This window comes from Struthio camelus, chromosome 30 (assembly GCF_040807025.1).
Source record: "Struthio camelus isolate bStrCam1 chromosome 30, bStrCam1.hap1, whole genome shotgun sequence".
NCBI classification, from domain to species: Eukaryota; Metazoa; Chordata; class Aves; order Struthioniformes; family Struthionidae; genus Struthio; species Struthio camelus.
In genome coordinates this window covers 2,576,739-2,594,536 of record NC_090971.1, presented here as the reverse complement: position 1 = coordinate 2,594,536, position 17,798 = coordinate 2,576,739, and the positions used below count along the sequence as shown (strand labels likewise).

General features: G+C 40.4%; 1 protein-coding gene across 6 annotated transcripts; it reads right to left on the bottom strand.

Annotated features, from left to right (window-relative positions):
• Window positions 1-602: 602 nt before the first annotated feature.
• Window positions 603-16,709, bottom strand: HORMAD1 (HORMA domain containing 1). 6 transcript variants are annotated; one of them, XM_068922502.1, is made up of 15 exons: window positions 16,630-16,709; window positions 15,987-16,099; window positions 15,557-15,608; window positions 14,868-15,012; window positions 14,467-14,530; window positions 12,387-12,423; window positions 11,982-12,002; window positions 11,857-11,883; window positions 11,089-11,156; window positions 9,977-10,128; window positions 9,088-9,344; window positions 7,793-7,856; window positions 4,504-4,580; window positions 3,625-3,708; window positions 603-1,660 (listed from the first exon to the last, which is right to left on the bottom strand). In XM_068922502.1, exons 3-15 carry the CDS (start codon window positions 15,587-15,589, stop codon window positions 1,580-1,582), a joined length of 1,110 nt encoding a protein of 369 aa, XP_068778603.1. In that variant the 5' UTR covers window positions 15,590-15,608; window positions 15,987-16,099; window positions 16,630-16,709; the 3' UTR covers window positions 603-1,579. The 6 variants fall into 6 exon arrangements, with proteins under 6 accessions (XP_068778603.1, XP_068778606.1, XP_068778605.1 ...); XM_068922505.1 differs by lacking the exon at window positions 15,987-16,099 and adding an exon at window positions 12,994-13,750 and having other exon boundaries at window positions 16,630-16,708; XM_068922504.1 differs by lacking the exon at window positions 15,987-16,099 and having other exon boundaries at window positions 12,994-14,530; window positions 16,630-16,708.
• Window positions 16,710-17,798: the final 1,089 nt, after the last annotated feature.

Below are 17,798 nucleotides of genomic sequence, written 5' to 3'. Positions count from 1 at the left end.
TTCAACTAGTCTCCTCCTCTGCCCTCTGGGATAACTCAAGGGAAGGGAGCCTTCCTCGAGAGGAGAGCATTGCCACCAGTTGAGACGAAAGGATTAAAATATTACAAGGCTGCACAAGGAGACTCTGCATTTCCAAGGCAGTCTGATGGTTCTCCAGAAGGCACTTCTGGACAGCTTTGAGGGAAAAGGGATAACACCTGAACATTGTGCCAGCTTAGCTCCTTTAATATCCAATCCCTTGGCCAAAAACACACACAAAAATGCAGCGTTGGAGCGAGCGGGGAGCCCGGATCTGGGACACAGGGTAACAGAGCAGTCTGAAAAGCCCACCAGGCAGAAGGAAGATCTGCAGCTACGGGATGGACACAGACCAGAAGACATTCACCACCTCCGTGTTCTTCACTGAATTTGTTCCCTGCCTACTCTGACCCACTGCCCACAGCCCTCCACTCCCATCAAAGCTGTGTGGTCCCCATCCAGCCTGGTTCAAACAAAATGAAGTGGCTGTACCCTATTAAGCTAGAATTCCAAAATATTACCAGCATTTCATTAAAACTCAAAAAACGTACTCCAATCAGAGTGGTCAAGAAACATGCAAACTGTTAGATAACATTCTTTTAATTGAGGAATAGGATAAAAAGATGTTAATCAAAAAAAGAGAAATGTTCAGCTATTCATATCCAGTTTAAACACAGCAGTAGCCCTTAGCCATGCATAAACAGCTTCACTCCAATTCACTCACAGTACACAAAAAGTAACAATTAATTGTTTAGGAAGAATAAAAATGGCACCCTTTGACTCCTGCAATTAATCATTTCACATACATATAGGTTTGTTTTTCAAGTTTTTCCATCTTACACTAATATAATAGATGCCTGCCACAGATTAGCACTTTGCTTGTAATTACACACAGATCACATCACAGCTCTATGCAAATCCTGCATTTTGGTGTGAAATATGAAGATATGAATAATGCTTTTTATCTCGAGTCTGGTGCCTTGAGTCTGGAGGAAATACATGGAATCAGGCCACCTAAACCTCCAGTAGTTCTGCTTACTATGTAGTAAAAAGAAAATCTGTAATATTGCTGTAACTGACAACACAGTTCTCCTGAACCTGCTTGATAAAGCTCCAGAAATTAACCCGAGAGCTCAGTTTTTAACGCCCTGTTGGGTAGGTTCCGAACAAGGAGTTCCCGAGTTTTAAATACAGCCCAGATAAAGCGATCAGCGAAATATCCTCGTGTTTCAGTTAATGGGCACACACACAGTGTTAGCAGAGAATCAAATCCCCCCAAATCATCTTTGTTATGGATGTTTTTTTCAGAGATTGCATCATTAGCTAAGTACCTTCTATCTTTCCAGATGGCAATACACATTTCTATAAAAAAAAAAACTTACAATTTCTTCAACTGGGCTTGACAGATTTTTTTTTTCCCTTAGATATAAAATACACTACATTTCGACTACAAATCAAACAGGAAAGATCCCCAAATGGTATTTAAATATTAACATTCATATTAAACAACGAATCGAAGCAATATTGAGGTGAATTCTGTGAACAGCAGGGAGATGGATGTCTAAAACTGCTCCTTTGGTTCACTAATTTTTCTCCTTTTTGGTAGCACATCTTGACTAGAGAAGAGTTCAAATTGATGAACCTGCCAAGGAAAAATACTGCATTACTGGTTGCTGTGCTGCACAAACTATGGCCTGCTCCACTGCATTAGCAAGCGTAACATGGAAATCACCGAGTAAGACTCGGCGGTGTGATGTGTCAGAAGCTGTGCATTGAGCATCCAGTCCGTGCCATTATCTGGTACATGCCCAAAGGGGTTAAGCCTGGAATAATATCTGGATACTATTTTCTCGAAGAATTTCCCACCGAAATTACTATAGAACAGCTTAGATGTATTTATGTTGTAAGGGCAGGAACTCCCACGTGTAACGCTTCAGCAGAATGTACCAAGTTTACCTCTCAGGACTGTTCCCCAGACCAGATCTGCCCTCCGTATAGGCAAGAAACCCGAAAGTCCAACTCCAGGAGCTGCTGTGAGGCACACAGTGGCTCAAGATAACGGTAGAGCAGCTCCAGGTGACACAGGGAAGGCTCTGTGTGACACCGGAGAGCCCCATATTGACAGGAAAGGGCAATCTGCACCACATAGGCCTGCTGGTTTTATCAAATTATTTCTGACTTGGACATGTAGGAAACGACCAGAATTTAGCCTTCAGTCCTGTTGTGCTTCTGCTTATTTAAAACAACGCATTTTAAAAAATTCTATTAAGTTCATATTGACAAATGAGCATACAGAAAATAATGCTCTTTTTTACAGTAGTGACTAACAAACCTCAAAAATACTGCTTATGAACCTGAGGTTGGAAGTAAAAAAGGGTCACTCTAATAGTGATAAGCAGTATTTTTTGAAAATGACCAAAATCTTCCGAATTTTATGTCTCCGCTTTGTGAATTTGTGGCAAACTTAGATAGCTCTTTTTGCATGCTGCTTTCACACTTTATGGCCCAGACCAGTTTCTCTTCTGGATTTCTTTAGAACATTTTGCCGAGGAACGGATTTTGCAATGTTCCCAAGCTTGATTTTCATCAACCTTTCTGGAAATAAAGCAACTATTAGTTTAGAAGACGACTACTGGCAACTATTGAGTAGCACATTATAAATCCTTATGCAACTACTGTTCCGTAACCTGCATTAAAAATTAATGAAGAGCTTTCCTGAGTGGCGACAGGAAGGGTATGATTTTCCTTAGCCATGACATGTAATTTCCTCTCCTGATTGTAAATGATGAAGAGCCTTTATTTACAAGAACGGTAGTATTCACCCCATTGCTTTTTCTGAGAAAAGCATACCAATAACTCTCAATGTTCACAAATAAGAGGTACATAGAGGTATAGCAAAGTGACTATACATGTACTGTGGCAAGTTCCGCACAGAGCAGAGGCTACAATTCCAGGTTTATACAGACTAGAGGCTCCCCTTAGCCTTAAAACGCTAAAGCTACCAAGGTCAGTGGGTAATGGCAGCAGCCACAGACAGATGAGTACCCAATACCCTCTCCTAAGGCCAAGCTCCATCCTAAAGACAACTTCTATTCCACCTGTACAAGACTCAAGGAATCTGGCTCCCCACAGTAGCACAGACTAAATAAGTCTGCTGCAATGTGAATAACCAAAGAAATAATGGATTTTTCTTGGTATGAATGAGTCACACATCTGAGGTTAGAATTATGGCTCTGTGTTTTCCAAGTAAAATCACTAGTGATCATATGGTACGCTGGGCTGGGATCTCTACTGGCACACACACATATCAACAATGGATTAAACCAGCAGGGAATTTGGCTAAATGCATTCTTGAGAAAATAAGTCAATCCTAATGAATCTTTCTCAACCTGTGTAACTACTGTAATGCTCAGCTTTTAATTTTTTGGAACAGACTTTTTTTTTTGACACTAGGAATCCAAATGTTTTGATGCTAATAGGAATTTTCTAAGTGATGAGAATCTTTCTTTCAACATGTATTCTATTAAAACTTGAGAATTTTTTTCTCTTTGGAACAGAAAAAGGCTTAGAAAGAGCAGAAAACAGAAATAGAAAACTGATACTAACAGCGCTGCTTTGAAATATCTTTCCACTTCTTGTCCTGCTCTCTGACATGTGAAGTTCAGATGTCTTATGCGCTAAATGATCGACCTAAAATCAGAAAACAAATGTTAGCCTTATGACAGCAGTTAAAAAAACAACTGTATTTTAGGGGCAACTCCAGGGCTCAGTCCTGTACTTTACCAAGAGCTCTGGCTCCACAAACCACAGCACTTGAACTGAAATTTAAGCGCATGAATATTGAAGTCAACAGAACTGTTTAAAGCTACATGCGTTCAACTGCCTTGACAAATCAAAGCATCAGTGATTTTTATCCGTTAAGTCACTTGCAGACACGTGGGGTTATTTTGCAGAAGTCTTTGCACAAGACATCTTAAGGACCTGTGTTTGGAGTAGTCCTCCATGCTTAGATTACACAATTTTGCTATATTCATGGAATACTGTCTGTTTTGACTATTACTTAATGTTTGTGTTTATCCTAGGCTTTAATCAAGTATTTTGGTCTGTTAGAATTTGAGCAGAGAAATTTCTATTAGGAAAGGTATATGACTACAACAGTTTTACAAACATGGAAATTATTTTCCCAGTTCTTCTACTGTTATTCAGATTATCTATTTCTTTTGGAAACAACAATTTCTGGAGAAGAAAACAACAGCCTTTTGTTACTACTTTTGATTAGCCCTTTAGATTGTCAATCTTTTTTTTGTGGAAGACTGAAACGTAAAATATAAACACATTTTATTGTTGAAAATGCTGATTATGGTAAATAAACTTTTAGCAGATCACCCATTAATTGCTTGAGGTAACCCAAAATAGTAGCAAAGAAACTTCGCAAAAGCTCTGGGAAAAGTTTTTAAGGAGGCAGAAAGGGTACTATCTTCATACCTGGCGATTGGAAACATACGGATTCAGATTCTCTTCGGCCTTTGTAATTTCGTCTTCTTCACAAGTTAAATTTGGTTCTAAGAAAAACATTAAAGAATAAAGTACACAGTTGAAAATGCACTAACAGCATCCTAACTCTGATGTTTTGACACAAGGAAAATACACGCTTTAAAAATGCAATGAACAGGCACTTTGGAAAGGCTCTCCTCTGTGCACGTAAACAGCTAAACTTTACCAAGCATTATGCTGTCTTTAATCTTTAGTTCAACTGTTCTGATTTTTATTTACACGATTTCCTATCACAGGCACATAGGAGACATGCTTATGCTAAGTAGTACAGATTGACACAAAATATCCTTGGAAGGGTGGGCTTGACCCTGACTCTTCTTTATATACAAGCTAAAGGCTTGTCTACATGAGTGTTGATTTCAAAGTAAAAAGCCTCACTGACTGTTTTGCCTGGCCTAACAGGCATGCAGCATGTCATGGCCAGACTGGCACAGCTCCTGCAATTTCTGAAGCCCACTGCCAGCAGATGGCTCCCATTTTGTAACGCAGCCACACACAACAGAGCAACTTTGGCTGCAGTTTCTGTAACTACAGTTCCCCTCGTCACTGCATGCAGCTGCACAAACAGGCCACAAAGGAGGAGGAGTAGGAAGGAAGAATGAACAGTTAGTTCTGGAGAGACTCGGTTTTTTTAACCCATGAAGTTCCCCCCCCCCCCTCTTTTTTAAGCAGTATGGAAGTAAGTTTGCTTCTTTCATATAGTTGCCACATTTCTGGAAAAAAAACAACACCCCAACCCTGTTAAGTGCCACTATTTAAATATGGCTTGCACATTGCAACCAATGCAAACCGTGGTGGGCTTGAACTAGAGGACACCGCAATCCACTTGGAAAAATCCAGACTTTGCTTTGTCCAATTCCCTTTGCAACCACTCAGAAACCATGGTAACCCAAATAGGCTGACAGCCCTGTTTGGGTCAGAAGGACCAAAAGCCTCAACATAACAGAGTTGCTGGTTTTGTTATATGGAAAGTGATGTTTCTGGAAGTTTTTATGAGAATTTCTGTTTCTGAAGGCTGCAGAACCTAAATTACGCTTCAAAGGGGATACAACTATAGGGAAACGCTGAAGGAAAGTGAGTAGAGAGCAAGCAGCAGCACTAACGGGCTTTTCTTCTAGGTACCATATATTCATATATCCACAGGTGCCTCTGCTACAGAAAAAAAAAAAGTTTTCTGGAGGAGTCTCATCCAAATATAGGCTTTTCCTCCAGATTCTGGGTTTGGTCATAAAATTCCCTTTTTATTTCACAGCTTGGAAATCCTTTTATTTTAGCTATTTTATGTGAGCATATCAAGACCATTTCTGAGAATACTTACCTACATCATCTCTACTTTATGTTCTTCCAGAAATTTGCATAGTATTTCCCCTTTTTGATTTTTCTTAAGTTCAAAATGCTTTACGTACGGCAAACTGATGCTGTCCAGATGCTTCTTATGTAGCTTCTCCAAACCGAGCAAGACAACAAAGGAATAACTCATTCTTTAGTTCCTTTGGTGGCAAAGCTCAGCCTTTGTGCGACCCCTAAATGTGAGGTGCTATTCCTAGAGCATCCCCATAGGTTTAGGGGACTGGAAGATGTGTCATTTTCTACTTCTAAGTTCTTTGACATCTTACTAAAGGGAAACTTCTGCTCAGAGATCACTAAGAACAGGCGGCTGGTGTACTGCTCTCTAGGGTTTGCAGTACAATGTTGCACGTTTGAGACAGCCCGGGTCCAAATCCTGGGACACTGATTGAAAGACAATAGGGTTCTGCCAGGGAGAATTTCTGGAGGTGGATGCAGTCAGGCCACTATAGCCAGGTCAGTTATTTTATTTGCACTTCTGCTTTCAGAGCTCGCAGTGGAGGACATTTATATGATTCATGTAAGCAAGCAGCACGAAATATCTACTTATAAAGGCTAAGAAAAATCCAACAAGACAGGTGCTGCTGTTTTTCATCAGAAATGATCAGCAGGTACTTCCTAATGTCCTGCATAGCGAGAAAGGCATAATCATTTATTTGATAACAAGGGAGAAGGCAACTTTGTCTTGCAGCGTTAGAGCACTCAGAATGCTTCCTAAACATAAAATGTCATTTATACTCTGCGGAATTCTCAAATTTAACTGCCTATTACAGCAGTTTTATCAGATTTTTTTTTTTTTTTTATACAGAGGTAATATCATTGGTACCTTCTTGACAAGTGCTTTGTAATAGATTTCAGCTGAGAATTTGCTTTTTGCTGCTACTCAAAAATTGTTTTTGTAGTTTCACACTGACAAACCAGTGTTAGGATTTTACTTGAAGAAATCCAGCTTGCTGAGATCTGCACTAATAAGCATGCCTCATTAGAATCCGTGCCTACTAAAAATAAGTATGAAAATTCACTTTTGATTATCTAAATGCTCAATGTACCTGGTAAGAGAAGAGGGCACACAGGTCAACCGTGTAGTAAAGCTGTGAGAGAACGCAGCTGGAAAAGTCACTCAAATAGCCAGCAGCACAGACATAACCACACAGTTGTTCATATAATGAAATATATTGAAATGAAATTACCGATTGTATCAGAAACAGAAAACCACAGTAATTAACCACTTACTTTTTACCTGGGTTTATTTTCTTTGTACAAAGCATCTATCCATATGATACAATTCAGTCTTCCATACAGTAAACTCTGTGTACATGAGCCCCAATTGTCTCATTTGATTCACGGTTGTATGGAATGAAGCAGCTATGGACTGCAGAATCAGATCATGGTCCTACTGTAGTCAAAGTTGAAGAAAAAACATGGCTAAAAGCAATGTTGCTGCTGAATTTTAATGACTGAAGCTGTCCGAATACAGTCCAAACATCCGTGACTTCAATGAAAATAGATCTGACCATGTTTTCTTGCAGAATTCTGCACTGACAGACACAAGACTACTTGAATTACTTCTGCAATTTTTATGCAGAAGTATATTGGTTAAAAAGTAAATTTTTTTGAAGTATGTAACCTATTAAGTTTAGCTTTAATTCTGATAAAAATGGAACAAAGTATTAGAATTTCAGAACAGAAAAATGAAAACACGCATATGATAAAGTGCTTCACAACAAAACTGTGATAGAAGAGAAAGGAATAGCAACGTAGGAGAGGAAAATAAAGTGTTAGTTTGGAAACAGTACTGTATGTTAGCAAATTGAATTCTCATGTCAGTAACACCAGCAAGAGGCACAAACTGAAAAAAATACATATAAGTTACCTTCAGCTTCCGAAATATTTATGGTTTTCCTATCTTCCACTTTATTATCCAAGACCGGATCTTCCTAGATTAAAGAAGAGGTCTATCACTTACTGCAGACAAGTAAGAGGGTTCCTACTCACAGATGCTTAGAGCCAGATCTTATTAGACAGATTCTCAGTGGAATAAACTGCATTAAAATAATTAAATCTAACATGGAAAGTACAGACCAGCTCAATGTTACTTAATGAGCAATACAAGCATACATTTAATTTACTTATCAAGAAACACATCCATTCAAAATATTAAAATCATAACAGTAGATATTAAAACAAAGCTATCAGTGCATCAATTACCACCTCTATATTGCCTGTGAAACAGCAATTTAGAGGCATATGCAGATCAAGGGAGGGCCGAGCTATTCCCATCATGCAGCCCTACAGGCCCCTGGGCACTGCTCATCGATGGGGAGGGGCCACAGTCCTTGAAGCTCCACCTCCTTCTCACCTATGGTGAAGATACACAGGTATTTCCCCATTTCAGCACTCCTAAAGGTATTCACTGCCCGCCTCAGCTGATACCAGAAATATATGCCTCCAATTATTGAAGCCTGCACTAACATAACCCCAAGAGCTGTCTCAGAGGCTCTAGTCTCAACAGCTGGATCCACAATCTGTTGCACGTTTTATGCATTTGACAGGTTTGTTTCGGCATTGTTCTGGACAGACTTCCTGGGTGGAGGGAAGAACAAACACACAACCCACGAAGAATCAGGTTTGGGGCAACTTTAGCTGTGCCATCACCAGCTCTGTTCACTGCTGTACAGAAGCATCCCAGAAACCAGGCTTCAGAGCAAATTCATTTCACATCAGTACCGCTTGACTGCTACCATTTGTCCGGGACTGGTATGGGTCAGCCCTGTGGACAGTCCCAAGGTGAAGGCTTCTCATGTACCCCGTGCTCCAAGCAGACCAGGCAGCACCACGCACCTGCGTCACAAAGCTGCTACTCAGCTTCTCACCCTGCCACTGCTACCTAGCCTTGCAGTGACATGACACTACCAATAAAGCTGCTGACAGGCATTATGCACTTGTTCAATACTGGCATACGCTTTAACCATGACAGACTGCCGATGGGAACAGTAAAATTGAAACAAACACGCAGCAAAATAGGTTATCTTGCCCAAACGTATCTGCAAACGCCAAATGCTCTACTAAAAGTCTTGCACGAGATGCAGTAAAAGGATTAATGGCCCTTTGCTAGAATATAAATCACAGAACATTTCAATACGTTACATAAAACATTTGAGCTCTTACATGCATGCGCTGGTTCTGTTCTTCTGTATCATCTTTGTCCAGTTTGAGCACCTGTAGAGGCACATTAGTGTCTCCTTGCTTTAGTATGCTTTTATCAGCATTCTCCATTCGTTGTTTTTCAGTTGTAACTTTAACTTTCAGCATATGAAAAGGTGTTGGCACTTCACCCACGTTTAGACACATTGGCTCCCCCTCAAATATCATGCCCTCACATTCACCTTCCTTAAAGCCAGGAGGCTGGTAATCAGGTGGTGTAACTGCAGAGAAGAATTTATGAAATGTTATGTTATAATAAAGCATGTTCTTGTAGAAGTCATTTTTGTGCAGATGAAACAGACTCTTCTCCTCTTTAAATAGAAAGAACTAGTCAAAAAAGGTCTTGAAGGAAGAGCATAATCAATATTCAATCTGTACTAAAAGCAGTTCTTTCCTCTACACAGTAGGCAAAAAAAAAAAAAGCAGCTTGAATCAGTTCATGTATGCAAAAACATGAGCTAGAAGCTCTTGTTTTTTTATTATAAAGCCATAATATGGTCTGAAAGTAGTAGCTAGTGCTAGCTATTTAACTAGTTAGCCGAACTAGTCCAGCAAACAGATGTTGGGGCGGTTTGGTCTTAACATATTCGTAAAAATCCGATTCGTTTTAAAAACATGCTGAAATCCTTGCTCCAACGAAGTCTATGGTAAGACTGCGTTCCTACAATGAGAACAAGTCTGCCCTCCTTGAATTTTGAAAAGTAAGGGGTGAGAAGTCATTGAAAACATGCAAAATAGTTTCCTGTAACAAGTTCTAGCAACTCTCAAGATTATATATGAAAATGTTTCTTTAAATTGTTTTCAGATGCCTATGAATACACTTGATAATTCAAGGTAATACAGAAAATACTACCTTCATCATAGTAAAACAGCTTCATAGTCAAGCAAACATCATTTGGTAGCGGACCCAGGTTTTGCATCAGAACATATATCTTGCGAATGAGGAGGACACTTGCTTTCTTTGTGTCTGCACATGTGATTGTGGAATCGTTTCGTTTATTTTTACTAGAAAGAGACAAAGTATTCAGATTTTTTATATAGGCTGAACTGTATTAGTATTAAAATATACAACTGTTTAATAGAACCTACACACGTTAGAGAAGATACCACGTTCATCATACAAGCTCTGTTCTGGGCTTACAAGCACTGCAATTCCCAATACAGTTTAAGCGAGCTGTGTGTTCTTTACTCTTTTAAAGATCAAGTTCTGAGCCAGGGACAACTTCATGGTTCAGTAGTGACGACCGTTATATGTAATGCTTGAAAAGCACCCATATCTAAAAGAAAGTACCACCAGGATTGGGGCTTTCAAATGCACGTAACTCTCACATATCTGTTCCCTTAATCATTACAGACACCGCTATTGACAGAAATGGTTACTGATTAGGAAGTACACATCTACGGCCTCTCGACATCCAGTTCTGAAGTTTTCAGTCTTCCATTCTACAAGCAGCTGACCCAAACTTTACCTTACTGCCACTAAAACAGAGTCTTTTGTTTTCTTCCCCAAATCAGTCTGGTGTGAGCCTGTGCTAACACACTAGCCTGGAGCAGCCAAGATACAGATTCACGTCTCCTTCCACCAGTGCCGTTCACAAGACTTGTGGCCTCCTTCAGAGGGAAGCAGTCACATTTGGTGCCTGCAAACAGCCCAAACTTAAATGAAAAAACATTTTACGCAAGAGGAAAGCTGCAGTAAGTTTCTGCTAGGTAAGAACTCGCTACATTTCAATTATTTGTCTTAAAATAAGCAGCTTCCTTGCAAATGCCCATAATCTGATAAAAAGATTTGCCACATTTTCAGAGTAAGTCTAGCTTAACGGCATGTTTTCTGAAAATCAGTCATTAAGATCCAGAAACAAGAAAAGACTGAACAGATAAAAACTGAATTAAGTTTTTAGTTAAGGCTGGTGTACTGAAGGGACTGTAAAACCACAGAGCAGAAAAAAGTCAAGATGACAATACCTGCTGAAATCCAGGAGTGGCCCGTTCTGGGTGTACTTGAATTTGAAGTGGTAACATTCTGTAATTGTCTACGAACAAACGCAGTAGTTATTGAACTATCGGTTGTCAAGAGAAATACACTATTGCTGCTGTTTCTTTTTGTCCAGTAACCTATTAACCTTGTTTTTTTAAAAAACAAAACAAAACAATGAAGTGATAGCTCACATAGCTCTTTTCTGATGAATAGCTTTCTAATGCTGTAACAATTAATGATTTCAATATATACATAGCTGTCATCAAATAAAGATCTTTTAATTTTTTTTCCAGGAATCACCATCATAACATGTTTGGAGAGAAACTAAGTTTGAGTTCAGTTTTTAAAAGGAAATGATCAATTCAAATTTTAATCACTATAAAAATATTTCACACACATCATACAGAGATATGGTGACACCCAGTGGCTAGTTAAAACATACTGTCTCTTCCCCAAAGAAATTCCATAAATCTATTTGTTACAGAGGGGTAGAAGGATGCGTTCTTTACAGGCATTTAACTCCACAATTACACTTGCAGTTTCTTGCACTTTCCTGAAAACAGCCTGATACTAGATACTCAAAGGCAATACACTGCGCATTGCTGATTAGCCCCAGCAATTGCTACATTTGCTATTTTAAAATAAGTCTTTTTCTACACGTGTAAGGGCTGTTTATTATATTCATGTATTTCATGATAAGGACGGATTATAAGGATTATCATTAGTCATCCAATGAAAGATTCTGCCAGGTTTACCTGAGGATCTTCTGGATGGGTGTAGACCTGTATTTTTAAAATAAAGACAAGAAACAGATTAAGAACTGTACACGTATCTAAGTATTTACTTTAAAAAGCAGGCCACACTTTTCAAAGATACTTACCGCTAGGACAATCATTCTTAGCTGTTGGGAACATAATTAAAGAATTAAAAAAAAAAAAAAGCACATTAAACTTATTTCATAGCTTACTTCTGCTTGCTTGTTTCTTTAGCTCTGCAAGTCAATATAGGCTACTGTAGTCCTAAGAAAGGAAGCTTTTTGTATGCTTAAATTCCTGACCTGTTTAAGAACGAACTTGCTCAGCTGGCTGAAGAAAATTCTTAAGTTCTCCTCGCTTTAAAGTGTTTTTGCTTACAAAGAATATTTTCCTGAAATGTGTCCATCCCGCACTGTAACATGTTAAAGCATAGCTATTCCACAACCAGAAAGTCCTATAACTACAGTGGCAGCTAGTGGAATTATATAAATGAATGTTTCAATACATTTAAATTATAGTGGAAGACTTACATATTTCTTCTGCAAGGCATCATAGCATCCTAACATCCTGCAAAAATCAAATAATATTGTCCATCTACTACTAATTTCCATTTGCTTTGCTTCTGATTAAATAAAATATTCCCACAAAATGAAATTCTTGTGTTTAGTCTTCTTAATATTAAATTACTGGAGTAATAAATAATGCTTATTCCATTATTCTGTCTTTTTATTAGTAGTAATAGATATAAGTAATTACTATCTTTGTAACACCCCAAATCATCCTAACCTCTTTGCAGAATAAGTAAAAATATAATCTGTAAGTAAATAATTTATAAGTAAAAACGTAATGTAATTGTATGCCCATCATTTTCAAGCACTTTCTAACATACGTATTCATTAATCAATAAGTTTAACTATTTCAACTGAATACAGATCTCTCTGAAGCACAAAGGAGTCCTGTTATCACCTTTATTCAGATGTTGCAATTTACTTTTTATGGAACAGAAACATGCAAGAAATAGACAAGTAATGAACTAAGAACTTACCCCCTAATTTTTGCTAACATTTCTTTGGAATGTAGGAAACAAGCAAGAATCTTTTTTCATGTGTACATGCCAAGTGAAGAAATGCTACTTACCCGAAAGCTCCAAACAGGTGGCACACACCCTTCACCCAGAAACCAGAGAGCATTTTCTCGTCAGCATCCACAGGCACGCCATGCCACTGCCCTTGCTAGTGTTTGGTGCGTGAGTGTAAGGTGACTTGGTGCCACTTCAATTCTCTACCACAGAAGATCAATTAAGAAATTCCAGGTTACGGCGAGGAAGCCTTGTTTTCCTTCCCCTCCTCCCATCTGAGTGATGGTACACATACATTCAAACACTGCACGACCCAGTTACACCTCTTAACATCACAACTCAGACCTACGTCTGCAGTGGCTGTAAGCTCCCTCTGCTGAAAGCAGCATTATTTCTGATGCTTCACTTTGTATTATGACTGGCACAAGTGTGAAAAGAACAAAAACTTCTTGTATGGAGGTATTAAAAAAAAAGGAAATATCTTTGCAGTGTATGCAGGCAGCTTAAGCTTTATTACAATGCATTCTCCGTGTGGAAGGTGATTCCACCTTATTGGTTTCCTGAAAAAAATTTGATGCAACCTGTAGTACAACTGAAGCCTGTGCATGAAACGGCTGCACCCTTCAACCTCTAAGCTTCAAAACTGCATGGCTTTGAGGACCACAGGAGTTGCCTGACATTTCCTGATGGAGCATGAAGTCCTGTAGTGAATCAACTGTAGGCAACAAACATCTCAGCAATCAGAGAGCAGCACAGCAGGAAAAAAAACAAGATAAGCAAGTCCATTCTCAAACATAGCTGTGAAGGAGTCCATTTCTACGGGCAGATGAAAAAGCAAATGTTTATCTGATGCTCTTTGCCTTATACCCTTGTTTCCAAACAGGAGGAAGAGCAGCCATGTTCTATATGGCTGATAATCTACAATTATCATGGAGAAACAAACAAACAAAACCCCCCCCAAAGCAAGCATCTCTGGTCTCAAGTGACATGTTTACACTCAACTGTATGAACATATAAACAGACTATGATTTGCAGACAGAACTCTGATTTTCAGTATAAAGGCCAACAGTACCATTTTTGCTTATACAAATCAGAGCAAGACCTTCAAACACAAGATGCAAGAAAGGTAACAGGTTTAACTTTCATGAAAACACTGCATCTCATATTCAACTATAAAGGAATTACCAGCTAGCTTCTTGCATTTATCTGCACCTTGAATAGTCACATATACCAATGAAAACCGGGCATACAGCATCATAATTCCATAAACCAACATTTGTGCTCTATTAAGCAGTGAGTTGTAAGCCTTTCTAGAAATGTTGTACAAGTCAATTACATCTTCAGAGAAAGGAACACATTTTGATTTTCCATACAGAAATCTGTACATAGTAACTACCATGCACAAAAACACGAGGGCAGTTGATCACTTGCAGCAAGTCAACTTTTTTTTTTATAGCTGAAAACAACAAGGAAGGTAGTTTCTAGAATTTACACACTGTAAAACTGTTACAGATGCACTGTCGCTAACATACCATTTCACCAGCTGAGTAGACCCAGGACAGTTTTTGTCTTCCCTCAGAATCTTGACACAGAGATCTCAAAGCAAACAGAAAGAAGTTTTTTTAACCTATAAAGGCTTAGTTTATGCAACTACAGCACTAAGAAAGTGAAGTTCGTTCTCTGAAAAACGTACGTCAAAGAACAGACTAAAATTTACACTACTGACAGGTTGAGGCATAATTTTATTTGCCAAGTTACCTTCATCACTACCTTTAATAAAACTCAGTAATGATTGTATTAGCCACTTTCAATTGCTAAAACGAAACTTTACTATTAATTTGAAAGAGCAACGGACTTTAAAAGCCCTCATTTAAGCTTCACAACATCCCTATAACAATAGACTGTGCAGAGAATCTTGAAAACAGCTCATTACCATCTAAGTATCTTGTTCCATAGGCACTTTCAGGAAAGATTCCTCTTAGATATGTAATGCAGGATACGGCTACTGCCAGGAGCCTCTTCACTAATATCAAAGACTGCTGTTCAGTAGATATTTTATTAGGAAATACAACTGCATTCTAAAAGTTAGAAAAAGAAAAAGCATTAGCCTCTATTATGGACGACTTGTTTTTCTTCACAGCTGAAAACAAATGAAAAACGCTTTTTTGCTCATTAGCTCACTATATGTTCTTCCCTAGATTTTTTTTTTTTTTAATAGCAAGGAAACTTATACAAAAGTAGCCCTTGCTCTTATTTCACAACCGCCAACTTGTGTCACGCCCACCATTCTAGACCACTGCGGACCACAATTTGGTCCACTGCCTACTTAACTTTTTAAGTTAATTGACAAGTACGACTTTCGACATTTATAAAGCTAAGCATACTCTTTAACACTTCGTATTACTATGGTCTTAGAACATAGCTGACTCCTACCAAATGTGCGACCCCGAAGTTCAATCTCTTTTGCTACTAAGCCTCTCTCTTCATACAGAAGAATTAAATTAGCCTTGCTTTTCAAGCCCAGAAAGCTCACAAAGCACTCGGGTGCATTAATTCAGCTAAAATCCACTTTGTCCTGATCGTTAATAATCTACTGTGCTGAAATACATAATAAAATCATACCATCGAACTCCTTTGCTTCTGAGCAGTCGCCATTTTGCTGATACTGTTCTGTCTGCTAATAAAACATTTGCATTAGTACACATGCTACCACTGTTCACAAGCGCACACGAGCCCAGGTTACACCCAGTCAGTTTTAATAATTCAGTGCCTTAACTCATGAACCTTCTTGTACAAGCAAATCATGCAAGATTCAAGTCACTGAAGAAATCAGTGGTATTAGATCCTGGATTTTCACTTAAAACTATTAATTAAGAAGCTGCACTAGCTGAAACTAAGAGACAGCTGCACACGTGCACAAGTGAACATGCCTAGACCAGCTGTATCTCAGCCACCATCTCCCTCTAGTGTACATCTGCACAGACCTCCCACGAGTTCACAGAGCTCAGTAATGAAAATATTGTGTGTATATGTATTTATATAAAGCACAAGCCTTGAAAGATGTTCTGAAGTATGAGCTGGCACCAAGCCTGACAGCTCTTCAAAGGACCCTGGAAGATGCTCTCCACATTGAAGCCATCTCCAGCCAAAGCCAAGGGATCACGTCTGAAAGCAACCTCTAAACTTAGGCTGTTTTCTTTCACAATCTAAACAGAAACACATCAAAACATCCCCCCTTCTGGCTCTTCTTCTCATCCATCTGCATTTTAATTAAGCCTGTAACCCTCAGTGGCACAGATTCTCAGGACAGGCCTTCCCCTTTCTCTGCAGTCTGAAGGGAGGAGACACATCCATGCTTAAGGATGGCAAAAACACCCCAGGCCAGTGCATCCCCCTGCCTAAGCAAGGGGATCCCCTTTAGTTGAAGGCCCACAGGCCCAGCTACCTCAGGGCAGGGTTGGACTCAGCCTTGCAATCAGAGCTAACGTAAGCACCCTTTGCCACCGCTACTGCTCCCAGAGAAGGTGACCGACCAGGTTAGCAAGGCAAATGGCCTCCCACAACCCAAGAACAGCCAAGGAGACAGGAGCAGAGGGCAAGAACCGCGCGGGGAAGGACCAGACCCCGCCTCAGCACCGAGCCACAAAACCCGCACGGGGTGAAGGGCCGCCCAAGCGGCAGAAGGAGCCCCGCACCTGCGGGCGGCGGAGCCGGGCCCCTCGCGGAGCGCCGCGCCGCCTCGCCCCAGCCCCACCGCCACCGCCGCCAGACACCCCCCACCCCCGGCGGCCTCCCCTTTTATAGGGCGGGAGGGGAGCCACGCGCAAAAGGGGCGGGGCTCCCGCGCGCTCGGCACGCGCCGCAGCGGGCCGTGCGCAGCGCCGCCTCTTCCCGCCAACGGCTCGCGTGAGGGCCGTGCGCAGAGCCCCCTTCCCGCCCCTCGCGCGCCCCGCCGTTAGCGGCCATTTCTCCCCTTCCCCGCACGCTTTTCGCACCCTTCTCGCTTGCCAGTCTTGTCTTTTTCCCCAGTAGCGCTCCACAATGGAGGAGAAAACAAAAAAGGAAAAATAACAGCCATCCCTTCACGCCTCGCTCCAGGACCCTGCACTGGGCCCTCTTGGTGCACCTCATGCTTGCCCCCCTTCCACGCCCAAAGTGGAGGCTCCTCAGCTCTGTGGCTTTTCTTCCCTTTCCTCTCCTTGGATGAAAATTTGCGCGCTTTGCTCCCCCCCCCCCCCCTTTTTGTTCCTGAAGGAAGCATTTTATCACCTGGTACCATTTTAACAAGCAAAACGTTTATTACTGTTGCTATCAACGTATATGGTTTTACTGCAGGGTGCAGCTCTGCGGGGCCATCTAGTGAATGGGTCAACCAGAGCATTTTAACTCTTGTTTTACTTGGTGACGGTGATGTTTGCAGGGGATACACCCCATGAGGCCGTGCCACAACAGTTGCCTCTTTCCTGCCTCATGTAACCTTCCATGAAGCAGCAAAAGGCCAACAATAAGAAGCCAGTAATTTGCTCGCTTGCTAATAAATGGGTGTGATAAGAGAGTTTCATGGCCTTTTTGTGTTGGTATGAAGACTTGGTATTTTGACTGAGAGTCGTGGCCCATCAGAGCTTCCCTGGTTGATGTTTTTGCTGAAGATAATGATGTTTTTGGTCCCCTTTCAAGGGCACAACAGGAGCTGCAGGTGCTCGGCAGAGATCTGGCATACTCACAAAGGAGAAGTCTTCAGCTGATAAGGTTTTAAAGACTAAGCAAAGCTTTGGCAAAGGGGAAAGAAGAGCCTAGCACTGCTGCTTTCCCCCACAAAAAAGTGTCTTCCATGAACCAAAAAACTTCCATAGCCCTCTGGAAA